This window comes from Scyliorhinus canicula, chromosome 20 (genome assembly GCF_902713615.1).
Source record: "Scyliorhinus canicula chromosome 20, sScyCan1.1, whole genome shotgun sequence".
In the NCBI taxonomy this organism is placed as follows: Eukaryota; Metazoa; Chordata; class Chondrichthyes; order Carcharhiniformes; family Scyliorhinidae; genus Scyliorhinus; species Scyliorhinus canicula.
Genome location: NC_052165.1, coordinates 57,424,423 through 57,444,574, shown reverse-complemented (window position 1 = coordinate 57,444,574; position 20,152 = coordinate 57,424,423). Strand labels below are relative to the sequence as shown.

General features: G+C 47.8%; 1 protein-coding gene across 4 annotated transcripts in view; it reads left to right on the top strand.

Annotated features, from left to right (window-relative positions):
- The window catches only part of LOC119954628 (protein Wnt-7b), a 115,477-nt gene that overhangs the window by 4,919 nt on the left and 90,406 nt on the right, over window positions 1-20,152 (top strand). For 3 of the 4 annotated variants that reach the window (XM_038779968.1, XM_038779966.1, XM_038779967.1), the window contains exon 2: window positions 3,945-4,171. In XM_038779968.1, the coding sequence (XP_038635896.1) occupies window positions 4,075-4,171 (97 nt within the window). In that variant the 5' untranslated portion in view covers window positions 3,945-4,074. Of the gene's footprint in view, window positions 1-2,821; window positions 3,130-3,944; window positions 4,172-20,152 lie in introns of those variants that run through there. The other variant, XM_038779965.1, reaches the window with a different exon arrangement.

Sequence of the window (20,152 nt, the reverse complement as noted above, 5' to 3'; positions counted from 1 at the left end):
TCGGTGCAGACACGAGGGGCCGAATGGCCTCCTTCTGCACTGTATGTTCTATATGTTCTATGTACTGCAGTACGTTGACCCTCATTAATCCAGCCATCTAAACCGCGGGGTAAAGCCCATCATTTAATGAAGAGGTGGGATAACATTACCATGACACCATAGATGGCTTTAGAGTAGTGGGTTATACATTTCAAGCAGCACAGTGAATGCAGGTGAGCTCTGCTCAGTGGCGGTCCCAATGCTGCTTCAAAAGAAAGCCTCCGCGAAGAGCCCAATAACATTAACAAGGTCTGTTAATGTTATTAAAATTATTAATGTTATTAACTATAATGTTATTATAGAAAGGCAGTCTGTTGCCTTTCTGAAAGCTGGCTTCCTGCCAGGCATTCCTCCGCCAACGTGAAGCTGAAGTTCCGGATGGCCCCGCCCCCTCGGGATGACCTCACAATCCCCACCACAATTGTAATTGGTTCCCATCGACCCTTCCAAACCAGTTACATTGCGCCCTGCGTTGCCATGGCCACGTGGCAGCGCGCGAACCGTTGACTGGCTGGCGTGAAGAGTAAATAGAGGAAATGGAACCCACATCACCAAGGTGCCGCCGCGCCGTTACCACTGGTAACCCCAACTCTTGGCACTCCTTTCTGTTTCGGCTGCAACTCAACGATTAAATCCTGGAGTAGAATGTGATCGATGCAGACCGCTAGCTGCTCACCTTGTCGAGATCTTTCTTACAGATGGTGTTGAGCAGCCCATGTTTTTCAGCTGCGAACACCCCTGGGTCGGGGGGGTTGCACCGCACTGCTGGTCTGGAAACCACTCCCCCAGGGGCTTCACTGGCCAAGTAGCTCTGAGCATCCCTGCCTTAAACTTGTTCCAAATACTCGGCGATTTTCGGCGTTAATGGCATATGGGCGGAGCGTGCCACCAGCTCAAAATATTTCAACAGTTTATGGAGTGCGTGCCCCTTCTCTGTCAGTATCCCTTTGTGTGTGTGTGTGTGACTTCCTGAAGTTACACTCCCACGTGCTTTCAAACTCCACAGTGTGCAATCCTAGCTAAGGTGCGGGTGTCTGAGCTTAATCGAGTCAGATCAGAACATCACATTCAGGGCGATGCTGGACGTTTGCATGACTGCCAGGATCAAACGGCTTTCTTATGGTGATGCAGAAGTGACAATATCCCTGCGTCTCAGGGAACGAGGCAACTGTGGGCTCACCATAAATAAAGTAGAGCTTGCTGATGAGGCCAGCTTGGATTTATATTGGCTGGAGCAAAACTGGAACTGGTGTGAAATGAACCGTTTTAATATTTGGTGCGTCAGTTTACAAAACTCGAGTGGTATAACACCTTTTTTCTAGCTTCAGTAGAGAGCCAGGATTACAATCAGCTTTTACGTGTCTCTTATGGGATTCTGCTTACCGCAAAGCTGAAAGCAGTTCGAGTGGGGTGGGTATTTTAACTAGGTGCTGCTGTAAGATAGGTTCCTTATGAAATGAAGCAGAAAGAAGGCGCCATTCTTTAAAATGTGGTAATTGTTTTTACATCACCTTGGCAGTTCAAATACATTTCCTACTTGATTTCGTTTAAACATTTAAATCGACTTTTTTTTGAAGAGAAAGGAAAACAAAGTACACAATTGTAAAATCCCCAGCTTTAGTTGTATCGATGCACTTTAGTGACATTCGGCATGTGCTGTCAGGACCCAGTCACAATTCTCAACATTTTCATTAAAATGCGTATTTCCCTTACCTGTACCAAGAGCATACTTGCAAATTAAAGGATTGAGTTTATTCATTTAAAAACTTGATGAAATCTCTCCCCAATGACAATAGAAGAGCCAGTCCTTGTCTTGAGGGCACATTTATTGTTTGAGACTTTGCACTCTTTCCCTCAAACTGATCATACATTACATATCCTATTGCTCTCCACTGGATATTTTCTAGACACTATACATCCCTTGCTTGCTTGTAATCGCCATCAGAAGCCCTTTTCCTCACCAATCCAGTTACATCTGAACATTTTGAAGGTACTGTTACACCTGCTGTCCTGTATCTTACAGGTCGTGCATTATGATGCTTACTCCTCGTCCACCTACATCAATCAGCACAGTCAACGGGAAATGGTTCAAACAAGTCTATTATTACATATTGAAACCACAGACATATTATCAAATGTAGACAGTAAGCTTAAGGCAATAGTTATACCTGGAGAATTTCCCCATCGTCATAACCCACGTCTCAAGTGCATCCTGGACTTCACGGATCCAGTGCGTATTATGATGCCAGCAGACTGGAAAGCTGTCTCCCAGTGTGAGGCACGTCAGCTGGATGCTGCTTCCCCAATGGCCGGCAAAAACCCTGTGGCGATGGATTCACATACAGAACGGTGGCATTTGCTTTATCTCTTTAAAACAAAATGCGTCCAATCTAAGATTTAAAACAGAAACAAAACCAGATAACTGAATTAGATTGGGGGCTGCCATGTTAGCGCGAGGGATATGCCCGCATGACCTATTGCTTTGTCACTTATTCTTTGGAATAACGCATGGCTGTTCTAATTTCCACTTCTGTCACCATAATAAGGTTGAAACCGATTGCCTCTTAAAATAGTCAATTTCACTGAGTTGTATCCCGTAGCCAAGTCTAATCTCTTAATTTCCCCCCTTTAAAATGTTGAGTCCGGAGGTTGCGGGGCTTGTCTCGCTGCCTATAAGCAGACCGGAGTGATTTCCATTGTCATTTTTGCCCCATTGTGATTTGAGAGGGAGTGGGCGGATTGCAGTGGCTGGGATTAGCCTGTCTGTCCAATTGCAACAGGCGGTCTCCTGAGAGCAGATGAACTCTCACAAAACACTCAACCATTCGAACTGCAACTCCCAACAACTGCTCCGTCATGAAAGAGAGGCAAAAACACCAATCTAGCGACAAGACACTGGTCAAGACTAATTACCGGGGAGTTGGACAAGGATCCTGCTCACAAATAGCATCTAACATCTCTCTAATAAAACCAACAACACCGATAGGAGCTGACGCAGAGAGCGAGCATGATCATCTTTCTATCGCGCAGTGTGCTCCTATCAGTTTATTATCCGCAGATGTTTCTTATCCTCACCAGCGGAAGTTACCTGTAAGTCAGAACAATTGTTTTTTTTTTGATGACTTCAGATTTACACCGTAGCTCCGTCGAGTAGCCTGAGAGTTCGAACATTTGGGGAGAGAAGGTGCTGTGGGTTGCAATGTTTCTGTCCATGGGTCTTCCTCAGACGCCTGGCCTTACCTGTGCACCGCTCTGCGGTTTAGCTGCTACTTACTTGCGGTTATGTTATTCACACCGCCAACTAGGAAGTTGGATGTCTGTGCGCCAGAGAAGGGAGGAAACGAGCAAAAAGCACATTGCTCTAAACTGGGAGGGTTTGCCTGAGCCCCGGTTTGCGGCAGGTACACGGTGCACTGTAACCTCCGGATCTGATATTCATTGTCCCACCCCTCCTTGTGTTAGAAATCTCACTCTCAATTTCATCCGTTTAAACTTAATCCACATGTGCTCTCTCTCTCTCTCTCTCTGGCCTAATTATATATTTACCCAAATCCTTTAGAATATCACTGGTTGCTTATTTTTCTTCGGGGAATTGGATAGAATACGAGTTTCCTGAGACGGGAGCGAATGGAAACCTCAGCATTGTGGTGGAAACGTGTTCTCTCCTTTAACCCGTTCGTATTCTGGCCGCCCGTAAAAGGATCACCCGAATGGAAACTGAGCCGCTTTACGCCCATTGCAACAGGTCAGGAAGTGGGAGGGTGCCAATTTAGCCCAGCGAACACCGCAGAGAAGATTTTGCGCAGGGGTCACACGAGTTAATGCTTCAGTTGCGATTTGACTTGAGTCAACTCTTTGTGCTGGTTTGTGATTTGTTTTTTTCCCTCTCTCTCTCTCTGTTTCAGAGCGTTGTCCTCGGTGGTCGCCTTGGGAGCGAATATCATTTGCAACAAGATCCCAGGTCTGGCGCCCCGGCAGCGGGCGATCTGTCAGAGCCGCCCGGATGCCATCATCGTGATCGGGGAAGGGGCGCAGATGGGCATCAACGAGTGTCAGTATCAGTTCAGGTACGGCCGCTGGAACTGCTCAGCTCTCGGAGAGAAAACCGTCTTCGGGCAGGAGCTCAGAGTGGGTGAGTCAAAAACAACATGAAGCTCGGTGCCAATGTAAACTTTTCATATCAGACTAGGGAGCAACTTTGCGATGTAGGCCCGCGATGTCCCGGACTCCCAGTAAATCACTGCAGTGTGAGCGGCCCTGGTAGATAGCCTGCCCTCATTGCACATCTGCATACATCTGTCCTCGGGAGTCATTGCTCAGCTTTTACCTGGTATCCAGAAATGGTCTGGGGAATTAAGTAAGTGATCCATTTTATGTTATACAGCTTATGCTGCTATCAATGATCTAATTTAGCACTCATCTTGCACGAGAAATTATATGATACCAGCTGTAGACTACAAAATTACCATGACAATATTAGCATGTTGCTACGAAACTGCTTTCAATGTCACTTAAATGAAATATACATCTTTTAACACCAGCAGATTAATGTTTGATTTAAAGTTGTAAGGATAAATGTGTTGGGCATTTTACTGCTGATATTGTCAGAGGTAATTCCCAGGTTTCTGTCTCCTGTCATTTCAAAGGCAGAAAATATCAAATACCACATCTACTTTTGAACAGACTAAAATTACTCATCGGCTGCAGTGCTAACTAAATTACATTTGCAATAAGATTATTCAGAAAAACAAAAAATGCAGACAGATAACACACACAGCACCAATTTACAACACCTACATTTACAATTTCCCAGCTACTTCCTCTGAAATTCCAATTTCTGACCCTAATGTGTAAACCTGCTTAAAGAGTTCGGTATTTCTGAATGTACTTCAGCATTGCCACAGACAGCACAGCATTGTTGTATAGAATTTACAGTGCAGAAGGAGGCCATTCGGCCCATCCAGTCTGCACCAGCCCTTGGAAAGAGCACTCTATTTAAGACCACACCTCCACCCTATCCCCATAACCCAGTAACCCCACCTAACCCTTTGGACACTAAGGGGCAATTTAGCATGGCCAATCGACCTAACCTGCACATCATTAATCAGTTTGGAGACCGGATACCAATTATTGTGATCAAAAGAATAACAAACTCTTTGAACCTTAAATTGCAACATCATGAAGGTAATTCATCAAATATTAATATCTAGGCTCTGAGTTTATGCCCACAATTCAAGTTGACATTAGCACAATAGGCCAATGATGTAAACACTCATTCCAGATATAAATCCCATTCTTGCAAATAAATCCCCATAAACACAGAACACCAAGTGTACAGGATTTCATGTTACTGAGGATAATCTGTTACCTTTGCCATTGTGTTAATTGCGAGGAAGAAAAATGAAGCTTCTGAAAACTATTATGCCCTATTATGTATTTTCTTTTATTACCTTTTCTTTTCATGTACTTAATGATCTGTTGAGCTGCTCACAGAAAAATACTTTTCAATGTACCTTGGTACACGTGACAATAAACAAATCCAATCCAACTAGACAAGGGGCCTGAAAACTCAAAACAAAGTATTGACTAAACCTTGTTAACCTTGTACAGGGCATAATAATAAAATGGTTACATTCTTTTATACCAGCACAAACATGCTACTGTTCCTGTACTGCTGATAGATGTCCAGCCTTCCCTGCTATGATGACTAGAGGTTGTTGCTCACCTCCAAGAATAACTGCAAAAGCATTTTTGATGTTGTGAAGTTTCTGTTTGGGAAGATTTCATTTGCATCAGGTGCAATGAAATGTAGTTTATGTCAGACCTTGTGGTGTGTTGCAAAACAGCAATGTATAGTTGTGTTGAGACAATATAAAGCTTTCATCTCTTTCAATTTGTTTCCACCATGTATTTTCCTTATGCCAATGTGATGTTACTGCTTTGAAATATATTCCACAAGTGCGCTTTATTTGTATGATATTTACAATTGCTTAAAGTGTTTGATTTTTGTTGTCACGGGTTAAATGCACCCATTGACTGAATCACCACAATGCGACTAATATTAGTATTCAATTTCTGATCAAAGAGAGAGGATCATACCTTGTATATCTTATGTGAATCTTGTTTGTTTTGTAACAGAAGAGCTCCTCCATTATCATATTACATTCTGTTTAAACATAAAACTCTTCTAAGAATGTAGAGAATTTGTAAATGGAAAATTAGTTCCTGACAAAGTTGCAATAGTCAGAATATTTCAATGCAGACATCATTACACTTAAAAACATGGTGCTGGATTTTACAACTCCCCGTCAAGCATGTTTCTGGTGTGGGGTAGAGGGGGCATGTAAAATATGTCAGGTGCCCTGCCCACCTCTTTCCCACCCACCCCTGACCTGTTCCCCGTAATAAAGAAGTGGGGGGGGGGGGGGGGGGGGGGGGAGTTGATGGGTAAGTTCCCACTAAGCCGTCTGCCCTTAGGCCTATTGAGGCCTTTAACTGTCCAATTAATTGGTAATTAAGGACCTGAATTTGCCTCCACTTCCATGAATTGCTGGGAAGTGGCAGGTGGGCCAGACTCTGCCCCTCTGTAACATCCAGCCATGGAATGTGTTAACACCAGTTAATAGGGGTCAAACAATGTTTGGAGGTTTAATTGGACAAATCTACCCTGTAAAATAAAGAGTATAAATTATGAAAAAGATTGATATGCTGGAGTAATTGAAGTTGCACTCTAATGCTGGAGCAGGGGGTGGTACCCGTTGCAGGAGTTGGGTGAAGGATAGAAACTTGTTTTATCCTGATGTTTATGATGTCACTAATATTATATTAGAACTTCCATTCTTGTCAGCTATTTATAATTCAGTGGAGGAGGGGTTTGGAAATAATTTTGCCAGAATTGAAATTTGAACAATGGAAATATGCAAATACAAAATGTCAGATGTGTCACAAGTGTGGGATACAAGCCATTCCTTTGCACTTTGTATGTCCCAAAGCTTCATTCTGACAGAACGCCTTCATTGTTTGCAATTAACGTCTACTAAAATTATGTTCATGGGTTACAGTGAGTGCTGTGAACATGCAGATTGGATTTTAGTGTTGTTATTCTGTTCCATTTCACAAGACTGAACAGCTTTGACTGGTGTCAGCAGAGAGCATTGACAGGAATGAAATGTTTTTCTGGTGTGTCTGCAGAGCAAAACTTTGAGCTGAGTAATTGCTTAAAGAAGTATTGCAAAAAAACCATAAAAGTAAGATATCAGATGCGGCATCTATATTTGGTAAACAAATGGAAAAAGATTGCTCAAACTAACACAATAGTCAGCCTCATTGACTCATGAATCATAAGAAATTGATGTGAATGTGCAAGAAATGTTCTATTCTGTTCTCACAGAAACATTCCCTTTGAAAGATCTACACTGGAAGAAAGCCAAACAGTGGTTACACTCAAGTATTTACCACAGATACCTCCTGCAAATAACTTAAAACATTTGCCCACCCAATTGAAGCTGACACCTTTCCAAAGATGAACACTGAAACATCAATCTCTGCTCTTAGTCTTCGTTCCAAGTAACCTCTGCTGCACATATAGGAGCTCAGGAGCATCAGGCAATGATAATTGTGGTTATTCAATGCAAGACAAGAATGCAACATTTGATACTTATTATCTTTTTTAAAGTCCAATACATTAAACACTCAAGTAAAAGGCCATTGCCTCACGTGAATGTCTGTAAATGGTGGTGGGGGGGCGGGTTACATTGGTGATTTTAATTAAACAAATATACTTTCTGAATGAAGAGCAACTTTTTATATTCAGAGCAGATTCCTGGTTGTCGCCATGTCACTTGACGATGTTACGGAGATGTTAACAGCCCACGAGTGACAAAACTGGCAGGGACAGCTGCTTTCCACTACACTCTTAACACATCATTCAGGAGAGCTTTATTCTCACTTTGCCACATTGAATGTCAGCAGTAGGATGTCGTTAGACTAACTGGTGGCAGCTGGAGTCCTGTTACTAACATTAAAATAAATAAGGTGAATATTTTATTATCCTTTGAAGTTCTCATTGAAAAAAACAAATAAAAGGGGGCATTAACATGGAAAGGTGCACAATTTGTGCTTTCTCCTTTCCTTTCAGTAGCATGCAGGGTTCCTGGAATTGATCTAAAGGCATAATAAGGTGCCACCAGGAGTCACACGCTCAGAGAGTAAACAGAACTTCCAGTTCTGTCACACCACTGATGCTCAGCTTCAGGTTATTTTTCTCATTTAAAAAGAGGAGACATGAGACACACTCATGAAAGAGCAGCTTTGTCTCACCATCAATGACAAAATATCCTCCAGGTAGTGTTAGTCAGGAATTTCTGCACGAGCAGGTCTTTGCATTCCAGTCACTCCAGTGTGTGCACAATAGCACATTTATTTGATGTGCAGATGAATGGAAAATCCCTCACACTGTGCCACTCGGAGAACGGTGTCTTGGGAATCTCCAGCTAAGGGTTTTATATGCGAACTTATTTTTGCTTGCATTACTTAGTCCATGCAGATTCCCGTATTTTCCACAAATCAGCAGACCATTTTACATCTCTCTTGTATTTTATTTCCATTCTTAGAAAACATGAAAAACAAAAACAAAACACAGCAAGAGCTGGAAATCTGAAAATTAAACAGAAAATAATGGTGATATTCAGTAGGTCTGGCACCATGTGTGCAGAGAAGGGGGTATAGCTAATGTTTCAGGTTGATTACCTATGAATCATTTGACCCACAAAACCTATATAATAAAGCATCAGTTCTTTAATCAACCTATCTCCCCATGGTACCATTCACAGGTAGTCTGTTCCAGACTACTGTTCAGGCACTCCCTATGATGAAGTGGTTTAAGTAGCTCTGTGGTCAGTATAATTGAATTACGAGGGAAGTTTGCTGATTAACAAATGGCTAAAAAACCCAATTCAAAGTCAGAAAATAACAAACCTTTCTTTATACTTTTGATATTTTGATCTCTTGAGTGTGATGGATGTGCTCAAAACTTTTCTCTAATTAGATAATAGCTGATGTAGGTCACCCTATTGTCCTTGCAAATACTGCCACATCCCAACCTCCTTTCCCTCTCCAAAACCTTGAACATGTTGTCACTTATTTTCTGGAACTTCGTGTTTGAATCCCTCCAATCTAGGTTCCACTCACATCATTGTCTTATCAAAGTCATAAATGGCATCCTATCAGAGGTAACCTAACCCTCCTCATCCTTGACGACCTGAATGCAGCCTTTGACACTGTTTTTGAAAAAAATTAGAGTACTCAATTCATTTTTTCCAATTAAGGGACAATTTAGTGTGGCCAATCCACCTACTCTACACATCTTTGGGTTGTGGAGGCGAAACCCATGCAAACACAGGGAGAATGTGCAAACTCCACACAGACAGTGACCCAGGGCTGGGGTCAAACCTGGGACCTCAGTGCCGTGAGACAGTAGTGCTAACCACTGCGCCACCGTGTTGCCTGCCTTTGACACTGTTGACAAACACACCATCCTACTCCAATGCCTCTAACATTATCATTCAGCTGGGTGAGACTGCAGTCACGTGGTTCCATTAATCATAGCCAGAATATCACTTAGAATGATTTCTCTTCCCATGTTTGCACCATTACCTCCGATGTCCTCCACGGCCCCTTCCTATTTCCTATTCACGACATTATCCCAAAATATAGCAGTCGTTTTGACACATACACCAATGACACCCAGCCTGTACCTCATGAACACTTCTCTTAACTCCTCAATTGTTGCTAAATTGGGACTTGCGGTGGCGGCAACGTGGAGCTAAGCCGCACTTTCGGCAGCTCCCGCTTTTTTTGGACTTTCGAACTCTTTTAAGAGCCCACAACAGCGCTGTTTCGACTTTTCCCCCGGGGGGGAAACACAGCCAGTGTGCCCAGCGGCCGGTGGATGGACTGGACTCACAGTGGAGCGATCCAGAAATCGGTATTACCACAGAGAAAGGCGAGAGGCAGAAAAAACAAGATGGTGGCAGGCGGGGAAGCAGCAGCAGCGTGGCAGCTGTGGGCGCGGGAGCAGCAGGAGCTGCTTCAGCGCTCCTTCAAGGAGCTCAAAGCCGAGATTTTGGAGCCGTTTAAGGCCTTGCTGGACAAGCTGGTGGTGACTGAGACGGCTCAGGCTGGGGAGATTCGGGAGCTGCGGCACAAGGCTTCGGAGAATGAGGATAAGCTTTTGGGCCTGGCAGTGAAAGTGGAGTCGCACGAGGCACTGCACAAGAGATGGCAGGCGAGGATGGAGGAGATGGAGAACCGCTCCCGCTGGAAGAATCTATGGATTTTGGGCCTCTCAGAGGGGCTGGAAGGTTCGGATTTGGTGGCCTATGTGGTCCTAATGTTAAACTCGTTGATGGGTGCGGGGTCGTTTCGTGGTCCCCTGGAGCTGGAAGGCACCCATCGAGTGATGCAGCGGAAGCCCAGGCTGAACGAACCGCCCAGGGTGGTGCTGGTCAGTTTTCACCGCTTGGTTGACCGGGAGTGCGTGTTGAGATGGGCGAAGAAGGAGAGGAGCAGCAGGTGGGAGAACACGGATGTTCGGATTTTTCAGGACTGGAGCGCGGAGGTGGCAAGGAGAAGAGCTGGCTTCAATCGAGCGAAGGGAGTGCTCCACAGGAAGGGGGTGAAGTTTGGCCTTCTACAGCCGGCTCGCCTCTGGGTCACGTACAAGGACTGCCAGCTCTATTTTGACTCTCCGGTGGAGGCCTGGGCTTTTGTCCAGGCTGAGAACTTGGATTCAGACTGAGGACTGGGGGGCTGGAGGGAAATGTACTTTGTTTGGAGGCTTTGCCCTCTTAGGTATCCTTTCGCCTATATTGGCTGTGTTTGCTGATGGTTGTTTCCTGTTTGTTTTCGCTGTTTTCGCTATTTTAGTTATGGTTATTTGGGTTCTTTCAGGGTTTCTTTGGGGCTGTTGGTTATTTGTTGTGGTGTTTGTTTTTGTTTTTTCCACTGGTGGGTTGGGGAGTAGTTTGGGATCCCGATGGGTCATGTGTCCGTCTTTTTCCCGCGTGTTGGGTCGAGGGGCGGGGCTCGGGTTGGAAGCGCAGGCTTTCTTCCCGCGCCGAGGAACTGGGGGCGGGGCCGGCGCTAGGAGGGAGGGATTGGCGGCTGTGTTGCATCCGGGGGGGGGGGGTCGTGGTTATGGCGGGAGTAGCCGGGGTCAGCAGAAGTCAGCTGACTCATGGAAGCATAATGTTGGGGGTAACACAGCTAGGGGGGCCTTAGCTTGGGGATGGGGGTGGGGGGGTTTGGGGGGGGGGGGTGCCGGGTTGTTGCTGCAGGGACTGTGAGGGAATGGATGGTGAAGGTGGTTTTGCCACCGTGGGGAGTGGGCTTGGGGGGGTTCCCTGGGCATGTGGTGGGTTGAGGAAGGGCTATGGCTGATCGGCGTAGAGGGAAGGGGATGGCCCCTCGGGTTCGGTTGGTCACATGGAACGTGAGGGGGCTGAATGGTCCGGTGAAGCGATCCCGGGTCTTGGCTCACTTGAGGGGGCTGGGAGCGGATGTGGCTATGCTCCAGGAGACGCACCTCAGGGTTACGGATCAGGTGAGGCTAAGAAAAAGTTGGGTGGGACAGGTGTTTCACTCGGGGCTTGATGCAAAGAACCGTGGGGTGGCAATTTTGGTGGGTAAGAGCCTGTCGTTCGTCGCGTCCAAAGTGGTGGCGGATAGTGCAGGTCGATATGTGATGGTGAGTGGGAGACTTCAAGGGGAACGGGTGGTCTTGGTTAATGTTTATGCCCCCAACTGGGATGATGCGGGCTTCATGCGGCGTATGCTGGGCCTGATCCCCCGGAGACAGGGGGATTGATTCTGGGTGGGGACTTTAACACGGTGCTGGATCCGGCTCTGGACCGCTCGAAGTCTAGGACGGGCAGGAGGCCGGCAGCGGCCTCGGTGCTGAGGGGGTTCATGGATCAGATGGGGGGGGGGGGGGGGGGGGGGGGGTGGACCCTTGGAGGTTTTTGAAGCGGTGGGTAGGGAGTTCTCCTTTTTCTCCCATGTTCATAAGACATACTCCCGGATTGACTTTTCCGTGCTTAGCAGGGCGCTGATCCCGAGAGTGCTGGGGGCAGAGTATTCGGCGATAACCATTTCTGATCATGCTCCACATTTGGTGGACCTGGAGCTGGGGGAGGGGAAGGATCAGCGCCCGCTGTGGAGGTTGGATGTGGGGCTTTTGGCAGAGGAGGAGGTATGTGGGCGGGCGGATCCGTAGGGGTATAGAGGGGTATCTGGAAACCAATGACAACGGGGAGATGCAGGTTGGGATGGTTTGGGAAGCGCTAAAGGCAGTAGTTAGAGGGGAGCTGATATCTATTCGGGCGCACAGGAAGAGGGGGGGAGAGGGTCGAGAGGGAGAGGCTGGTAGAGGAGATGGTCAGGGTGGATAGGAGATATGCAGACACCCCGGAGGAGGGGCTTCTGAGGGAGCGGCGCAGTCTCCAGGCGGAGTTTGACATTTTAACCACCCGTAAGGCGGAGGCGCAGTGGAGGAGGGCACAGGGGGCGGTGTATGAGTACGGGGAGAAGGCAAGTCGGATGTTGGCTCACCAGCTCCGGAAGCGGCAGACAGCTAGAGAAATTGGGGGAGCCACGGATGCAGGTGGGAACTTAGTGCGGGGTGGAAAGGACATCAATGGGGTGTTCAGATCCTTTTATGAGGGGCTGTACCGGGCGGTACCCCCTGGGGAAGCAGGCGGGATGGACCGCTTTTTGGATAAGCTGGAGTTCCCAAGAGTAGGGGACGAGCGGGTGGAGGGTTTGGGGGCCCCAATTGAGTTGGAGGAGCTGGTGGAGGCGTTGGGAAGCATGCAGACAGGGAAAGCACCGGGGCCTGACAGGTTCCCGGTGGAATTTTATAAGAAATTTTCAGATTTGCTGGGCCCGCTGCTGGTGAGGACCCTGAATGAGGCTAGGGAGGGGGGGGGGGGGGGGGGGGGGGGGGGCTCTGCCCCCGACGATCAAGTTGTTGGCAAAGGTGCTGTCCAGGAGGGTGGAGGATGTGGCCCCGACGGTGATTCATGTGGACCAAATGGGGTTTGTAAAGGGGAGACAATTGAATGCCAACGTGCGGAGGCTCCTGAATGTTATGATGATGGCACCGGTGGCTGGGGAGTCAGAAATAGTGGCGTCCATGGATGCGGAGAAAGCTTTTGATAGGGCGGAGTGGAGTTACCTGTGGGAGGAGTTGCGGAGGTTTGGGTTTGGTGAGGGATTCATCAGCTGGGTGAGGTTGCTGTACAGCTCCCAGGTGGCGAGTGTGGTGACAAATGGGAGGAGGTCAGAGGACTTTCGGCTTTCCAGAGGGACGAGGCAGGGGTGCCCCTTGTCTCCCCTGCTCTTCGCGTTAGCAATTGAGCCCCTGGCCATGGCGCTGAGGGAATCGAAGGGTTGGAGGGGGATTGTGTGGGGCGGGGGGGGGAAGCACCGGTTGTCGCTGTATGCAGATGACCTGCTGCTGTATGTCACGGACCCGGCTGAGGGGATGTCAGAGGTGCTGAGGATACTTGAGGAGTTTGGGGACTTTTTGGGATATAAGCTCAATGTGGGGAAAAGCAAGCTGTTTGTCCTGCACCCGGGGGGTCAGGAGAGGGAGATAGGGGAACTCCCGTTGAGGAGGGCTGAGAGGAGCTTTGGGTATCTTGGGGTCCACGTGGCTAGGACCTGGGGGGCCATGCTTAGGCTTAACCTTTCGAGGCTGGTGGGGCAGATGGAGGAGGAGTTCAGGAGGTGGGATGCCCTGCCGCTTTCGTTGGCGGGCAGGGTCCAGTCGGTTAAAATGACGGTGCTCCCGGGGTTTTTGTTTCTTTTCCAGTGCCTCCCCATGTTGATCCCGAAGGCTTTTTTCAGAAGGGTGAATAAGTCGATTCTGGGGTTTGTGTGGGCGCGGAAGGCCCCGAGAGTAAGGAGGGCATTTTTGGAGCGAAGAAGGGAGGTAGGGGGCCTGGGGATGCCCAACCTGTGTGGATATTATTGGGCGGCGAACGTGGCGATTATTCGCAGGTGGGTGACGGAAGGGGAGGGTGACGCATGGAAGAGACTGGAGGTGGCATCCTGTGCGGGTATGAGTCTGGAGGCCTTGGTGACGGCTCCACTTCCACTCCCCCCGGCAAAGTATTCCCCGAGTCCGATGGTGGTTGCGTCCCTCAAAATCTGGGGGCAGTGGAGGCGGCATAGGGGGGAAGTGAAGGCCTCAGTTTGGGCCCCGATACGGGGCAATCACCGTTTTGCGCCAGGGAGAACGGGTGGGGAATTTGGGAGTTGGCACAGTTTGGGGACCTCTTCTTGGATGGGAAGTTTGCGACTCTGGAGGAGCTGGTGGGGAAGTGGAACCTCCCCCCGGGAACGCTTTTAGGTATATGCAGGTCAGGGACTTTGTTAAGAGGCAGATGGAGGAGTTTCCGCGGCTCCGCCAAGTGGGGTGCAGGACAGGGTGCTTTCGAGGACGTGGGTCGGGGAAGGGAAGATCTCGGCTATTTACCAATTGATGAAGGAGGAGGAGGCCTCAGTAGATGAGCTCAAAGCGAAATGGGAGGAAGAGCTAGGGGAAGAGATTGAGGATGGGACGTGGTCGGACGCCCTGGGGAGGGTGAATTCCTCCTCCTCTTGCGCACGGCTCAGCCTAATTCAGCTGAAGGTGCTGTACAGGGCTCACATGACGGGGCAAGCATGAGCCGGTTCTTTGGAGGGGAAGACAGGTGTGGGAGGTGTTCGGGTGGCCCGGCGAACCACACCCATATGTTTTGGGCATGTCCGGCTCTGGAAGGGTTTTGGAAGGGGGTGGCGGGGATTGTGTCGGGAGTGGTTACATCTAGGGTCAGGCCGGGCTGGGGGCTCGCAATCTTTGGGGTAGCTTCAGAGCCGGGAGTGCAGGAGGCGAGAGAGGCCGGCATTCTGGCCTTTGCGTCTCTAGTAGCCCGGCGCAGGATTCTGTTACAGTGGACGGATACGCGGCCCCCCGAGTTCGGAGACCTGGGTCAACGACATGGCTGGGTTCATCAAGTTGGAGAGGATGAAGTTTGCCCTGAGGGGGTCGGTACAGGGGTTCTTTCGGCGGTGGCAGCCCTTTCTCGATTTCCTGGCGAAGGGGTAGAGAGTGGTCGGTCTCGGCAGCAACTGGCGGGGGGGGGGTTTGGGGATGGTTGGGGGGTTTGTTTTTGCGGCGGTGGGTTTGTTATGTTATTTTCTTCTTTCTCGTATTGCTATTTGTTATCATTTATTTTGCAGGGGAGAGTTATTTTCTTGTTTTGGTGTGGAAACACGCCTTGTTTGTTTTAAATTGCGGGGAGAAATATTTTTATTGTTATTGTTATTAAAAAACTTGAATAAAAATTATGTAAAAAAAAAAATTTTTGCTAAATTATTAGACTGCTTGTTTAACATTCAGAATTGGGTGAGCAGAAATTTCCTCTAATTAAATATTTGCAAGATCAATGTCAATGTCTTGAGACCTCACTCCACTCCCGAGCTACCAACTCTATCCCTAGCCTTGACAACTGTCTGAGGTTAAACCAGGTTCTTTCCAACCTTGGCAGCACAAGTGACCCTGAGATGAGTTTCTGATCATACATCTGTGCCATAATTAACTCTGGCTAATCCATCTCTGTAACTGCATCCAACTTCACCCTTGCCTTAGCTTAGCTGTTGCAAAAAAAACCTTCATCATGCCTTTATTACCTCTAGATTTGACCACTCAAACACATTCACAGCCAAACTTCCACATTTAATCCTCTATAAATTAAGACCTTATAAACATCTGTGGTCCATATCTTTATTTGCACCAAGTCCTGTTCAACCATCACCCCTGTGCTTGCTGAACACTGGTTCCTCATCAAGCAATGTCTCAATTTTAAATTCATCACCCTTGCCATGGCCTTTCCCTGCTCTGTAATCTCCGTCGGCAAGCAACCCTCCAAAATACCTGCACTCCCCTGGCCTCTAGAGATCCCCAATTTTAAATGCTCCACCAGTGTTGGCTGCGGCTTCAATTGCAGAGGTCCTGGAATTTCCTCCCTAAACATCCCCAGCTCTCCAGCTCTCTCTCCCCTTTCAGTTGCTCCTTAAAGACCTACCTCTTTGACCAAGTTTTTGGCCATCTGCCCAAATATCACCAAATGTTTCTTAGTGTCAATTTTTCTAACACACTTGTGAGGCAAGTTGGGATGTTTCACTATGTTAAAGGAGCATTTGTAGCTCACGTTTTTGCTGTAAATACATAAATGCAGATGAATTAAAAACATTGGAAAGGTGAAGACAAGTGGGGGGAAGAAAGAACAGGTTACAAACAGATTATTCCAAATAAGGTTAGTAATGAGATAAATAAAGAAAAAGTGAACCCAATAGCAAGGAAGCGTAACTTGGAAGATGAAAATGTGATGAAAGATCATGATGTCCTTAAAATTCATACTGCATCATAATCCCTTTCAGTCCGAAGGAAAGGGAAATAAAGAGTTCTACAGACACTAAATGGTGATTGGAAAGCTAATGAGATCATGGCTGCTCTCATTGACCAAACTCCAGATACTTGCCTTTGGCGCAGGTCCCTTAATATTTTTGCTCAACAGAAATCTCTATCTCAGATTTAATATTAACAACTGATCTAGCTTCAACTGCTGTTTGTGGGAGAGAGTTCCAAAACTCTTATCGCCCTTTGAGTGGTCTCCTGAATGGTCTCGCCCTAGTTTCTAGACAACACCCCCTAGTTTGAGAATCATCAATCAGTGGAAATAGTTTTTTTAATAATCTACCCTGTCTTTCCATGTTAGTTGAATATTTTGATCAGATCACCCCTTAACCTTCTAAATTCTAGTGAAAACAGGTCTAATTTGAGTAACCTCTCCTCGTAGCTCAACCCCTGTAGCCCAGGTATCATTTACTGTAATATAGTCCTGGGATTCAGATGATGTTACAAATTGCAATACCCAAGTTCATGCATATTTTTCACCCTTCAAAACACATCAGGGTTGTACTTCCGGTGGTAGATATATGGTGATATAGGTATATACATGCAGTGCCTCCCACTGTGGTACTTTGATTTTGGCCACTTTTGCCCAGTTTATGGGTGATTGTTTTAGGGGAAATTCATTCAGTTTGATGGGATAGGGTCCCCTCACAGTGGTAATGCCAGCAAGTACAATACAAGGCAGAAGTCGGACAAGGGATCGTTGTCAGACTCTGAAGTCCCTCGAGCCTCGGTGGGGTTGGGGGGGGGGGGGGGGGGGGGGAGAACGGGACACATGCTATGCCCTTGACAGTTGAAATGTGCCGTAAGCTCTTCCAAATCCATGAACACATCCCCCAAATATTCAAGGCCCTTTCCTTCCCATGACTTAAACGTTGTATCCAAACCCATGGACACAAACAATTGGTTGTCGCAGATTGAGCCAATGGTGACTATGCACTCAGCTTGTAATACTGCCTAAATTGCTTCAATATCCTTAAAGTAGGGAGCACCACCGAGTTTGAGTAATACCTCCCTGGGGAGAACAAGAACAAAGCCGTAACCAAAGCTCGTAAACCCGAGCCCTTACACAAACTTGCCTCCACCTGCCTCCATATGGCACCTGACTCCTCCAACCACGCCAGCTCCTTCTCAATATCGGCCGCCCAATAATAAGCGAGTAAATTGGGTAATGCCGCCCACCTCGACTGCCGATCCCTCTGAAGGAATACCCTACAAATTCTTGGTGACTTACTCGGCCAAATAAAAGAAGTGATTAAATTGTTAATCTTGGCAAAGAAAGACTTAGCAAGGAAAATAGGAAGTCATTGAAACAGAAATAAAAACGTTGGGAGAATGTTCATCTCAACAGTCTGGACTCTGCCCATCAAGAACAGTGGAAGGTTATCCCACTTCTGTTAATCAGACCTCACCCTACTCACAAACTTGTCTAGTTTTACCTATGAAGCAAGAGCCAATCATGGACCACTTGGATACCCAGACACCGGAAACTACCTCTGGCAAGACTAAAAGGCAATACCCCCAGGTGTGCTCCTCTGCCCGGGGGATTAAACGTGGATTCTGGTCAGAGCTACCTAGTGAGCGACCCCCCCTCATATACGGCCACTGGAAGTCCTCCATTGTGCCCGCTTTTGTTTGTCTTAGAAATTACGCTGCTATCCATTGCGTTGAGGTCATCCACTAGATGGAGGGGGATAGAGCATGGGGGAGGGAGTACAGAGTGTCCTCATATGGAGATGATTTGTTACTATATATCATGGACTCACTCTCCAATGTGGAGGAGATAATGAAGCTGTTCAGGAGTTTTGGCTCCTTCTTGGGATAAAGCTAAATCTGGGCACAAGTGAATATTTTTCAGGGAAGCCCCACCCCCAGGGAGAGGAGCTGATCTGGGGAGATTGCCATTTTACCCAGCCAGGACTAGCTTCTGTTATCTGGAAATCCGGGTGGCCCATATTGGGCCTTGTTCTATAAACTTAACTTTGCCAGCCTGGTGGATGGGGTGAAGGCTGATTTGAAAAGGTGGGATGACCTCCCTCTGTCTTAGTGAAGTTCCAACTCCCGAGAGTTAACGTATTCAGGTACTTGCAGTTTCACAACTTTCTTTATATCCCCTGGGACGTCACCCTCACTCTCAGACAGGGCCCTGTCTTTGGCTGAGTTAGGGGAGGATAAGGTTTAGGATATTTATGAGTAGATGCTGTTGACAGAGCTGGAAGAAATAAAGGGGAAATGGAGGGTGAACTGGGTGTAGATTTTGAAGGAGGGATGGGGCGTGAGGCTCTTCACAGGGTCAACTTCACTTCCTCATGTGCAACGTTATGCTTGATCCAGTTCAAGGTGATGCACAGAGTGTACGTGACCAGGGCACATATGAATGAGTTCTTCTTGAGGGGTGGAGGAGAGGTGTGAATGGTGCCCTAAGGGGCTGGCGAACCATACGCATATGGTTTGGTCTTGCCCTAAGCTTGTAAGCTGCTGGGTCTCCTTTTTCTTTTTTTCTATCCTCTTCCCCACACAGAACCTACTCACCCTCGCCACCGTCATAGGAGCCCTTTATACCATCTTAAACTGGGTGAGGCTTTGCCTCGCACATGACGAGAACACGTTCAACCTCCACAAGGCCTCCGCCCATGTCTCGCCGCCCATCCCTCCCAGCTCCTCCCTCCACTTATGTTTACTATCCCCCACCAGGGCTCCCTCCCACTGCATCAACTCCTTGTAGGCATCTGGGGGCTGGGGGCAGTGGCGGCAGCATCTGCCGCTGGAGGGTGAATTGGTGTGGCCGCCGATTTGTAATAACCATTGGTTTGCACCGGCAGGGCTGGATGCGAGGTTTCAGGGATATTGGCAGGAGGGGATTAAGCGTTTTGGTGATCTGTTCATAGGGGAGAATTTGTGAAATCAAAGGACCTGAAGGAAGAGTATGAGTTAGCCAGGGAGAATGGCTTTAGGTACCTGCAGGTTCGGGACTTTGTAATGACTTGGGGACGAAGATTGGGAGGTTCTGAAACACAAACAGAAAAATTGTCAGCACCGTCATTTTTACTGGCAGCGCCCGCCTTGCCAGCGACAGTGACAACATATCCCACCTCTTAAAATCCACCCACATCCACCAACCGAGCCAGGTACAGCTTGTGCAGCTGCGCCCAGCTCCGTGCCACCTGGATACAAAATATCACAAACTTGCCCCCACACCCTAAATGGCAACTCCCCCAACCTATTTCCTGCCCTCTAGTCTCAATCGGGAACACCTGGCTTTTCCCCATATTCAATTTGTGGCCCAAGAACCGGCCAAACTCTCCCAGGATTCCCATGATGTCTCTGATGCTGCCCACCGGGTCAGAAGTATGCATACAATGAGACCCTGTGCTCGACGCTCCCCCCCCCCCCCCCCCCCCACCACCACCACCACCACCCCACTCAATCCTCTTTCAGTCCTTCGACACCCTAAGCGCCATTGCCAGCGGCTCTATCACCAAAGTGAAGAGCGACGGGGAGAGTGGGCACCTCTGCCTTATCCCCCGATTTAGCCCAAAGTATCCGAAACTCACTTGGTTCGTCCGCACACTCGCAACCGCCACCTTATACAGC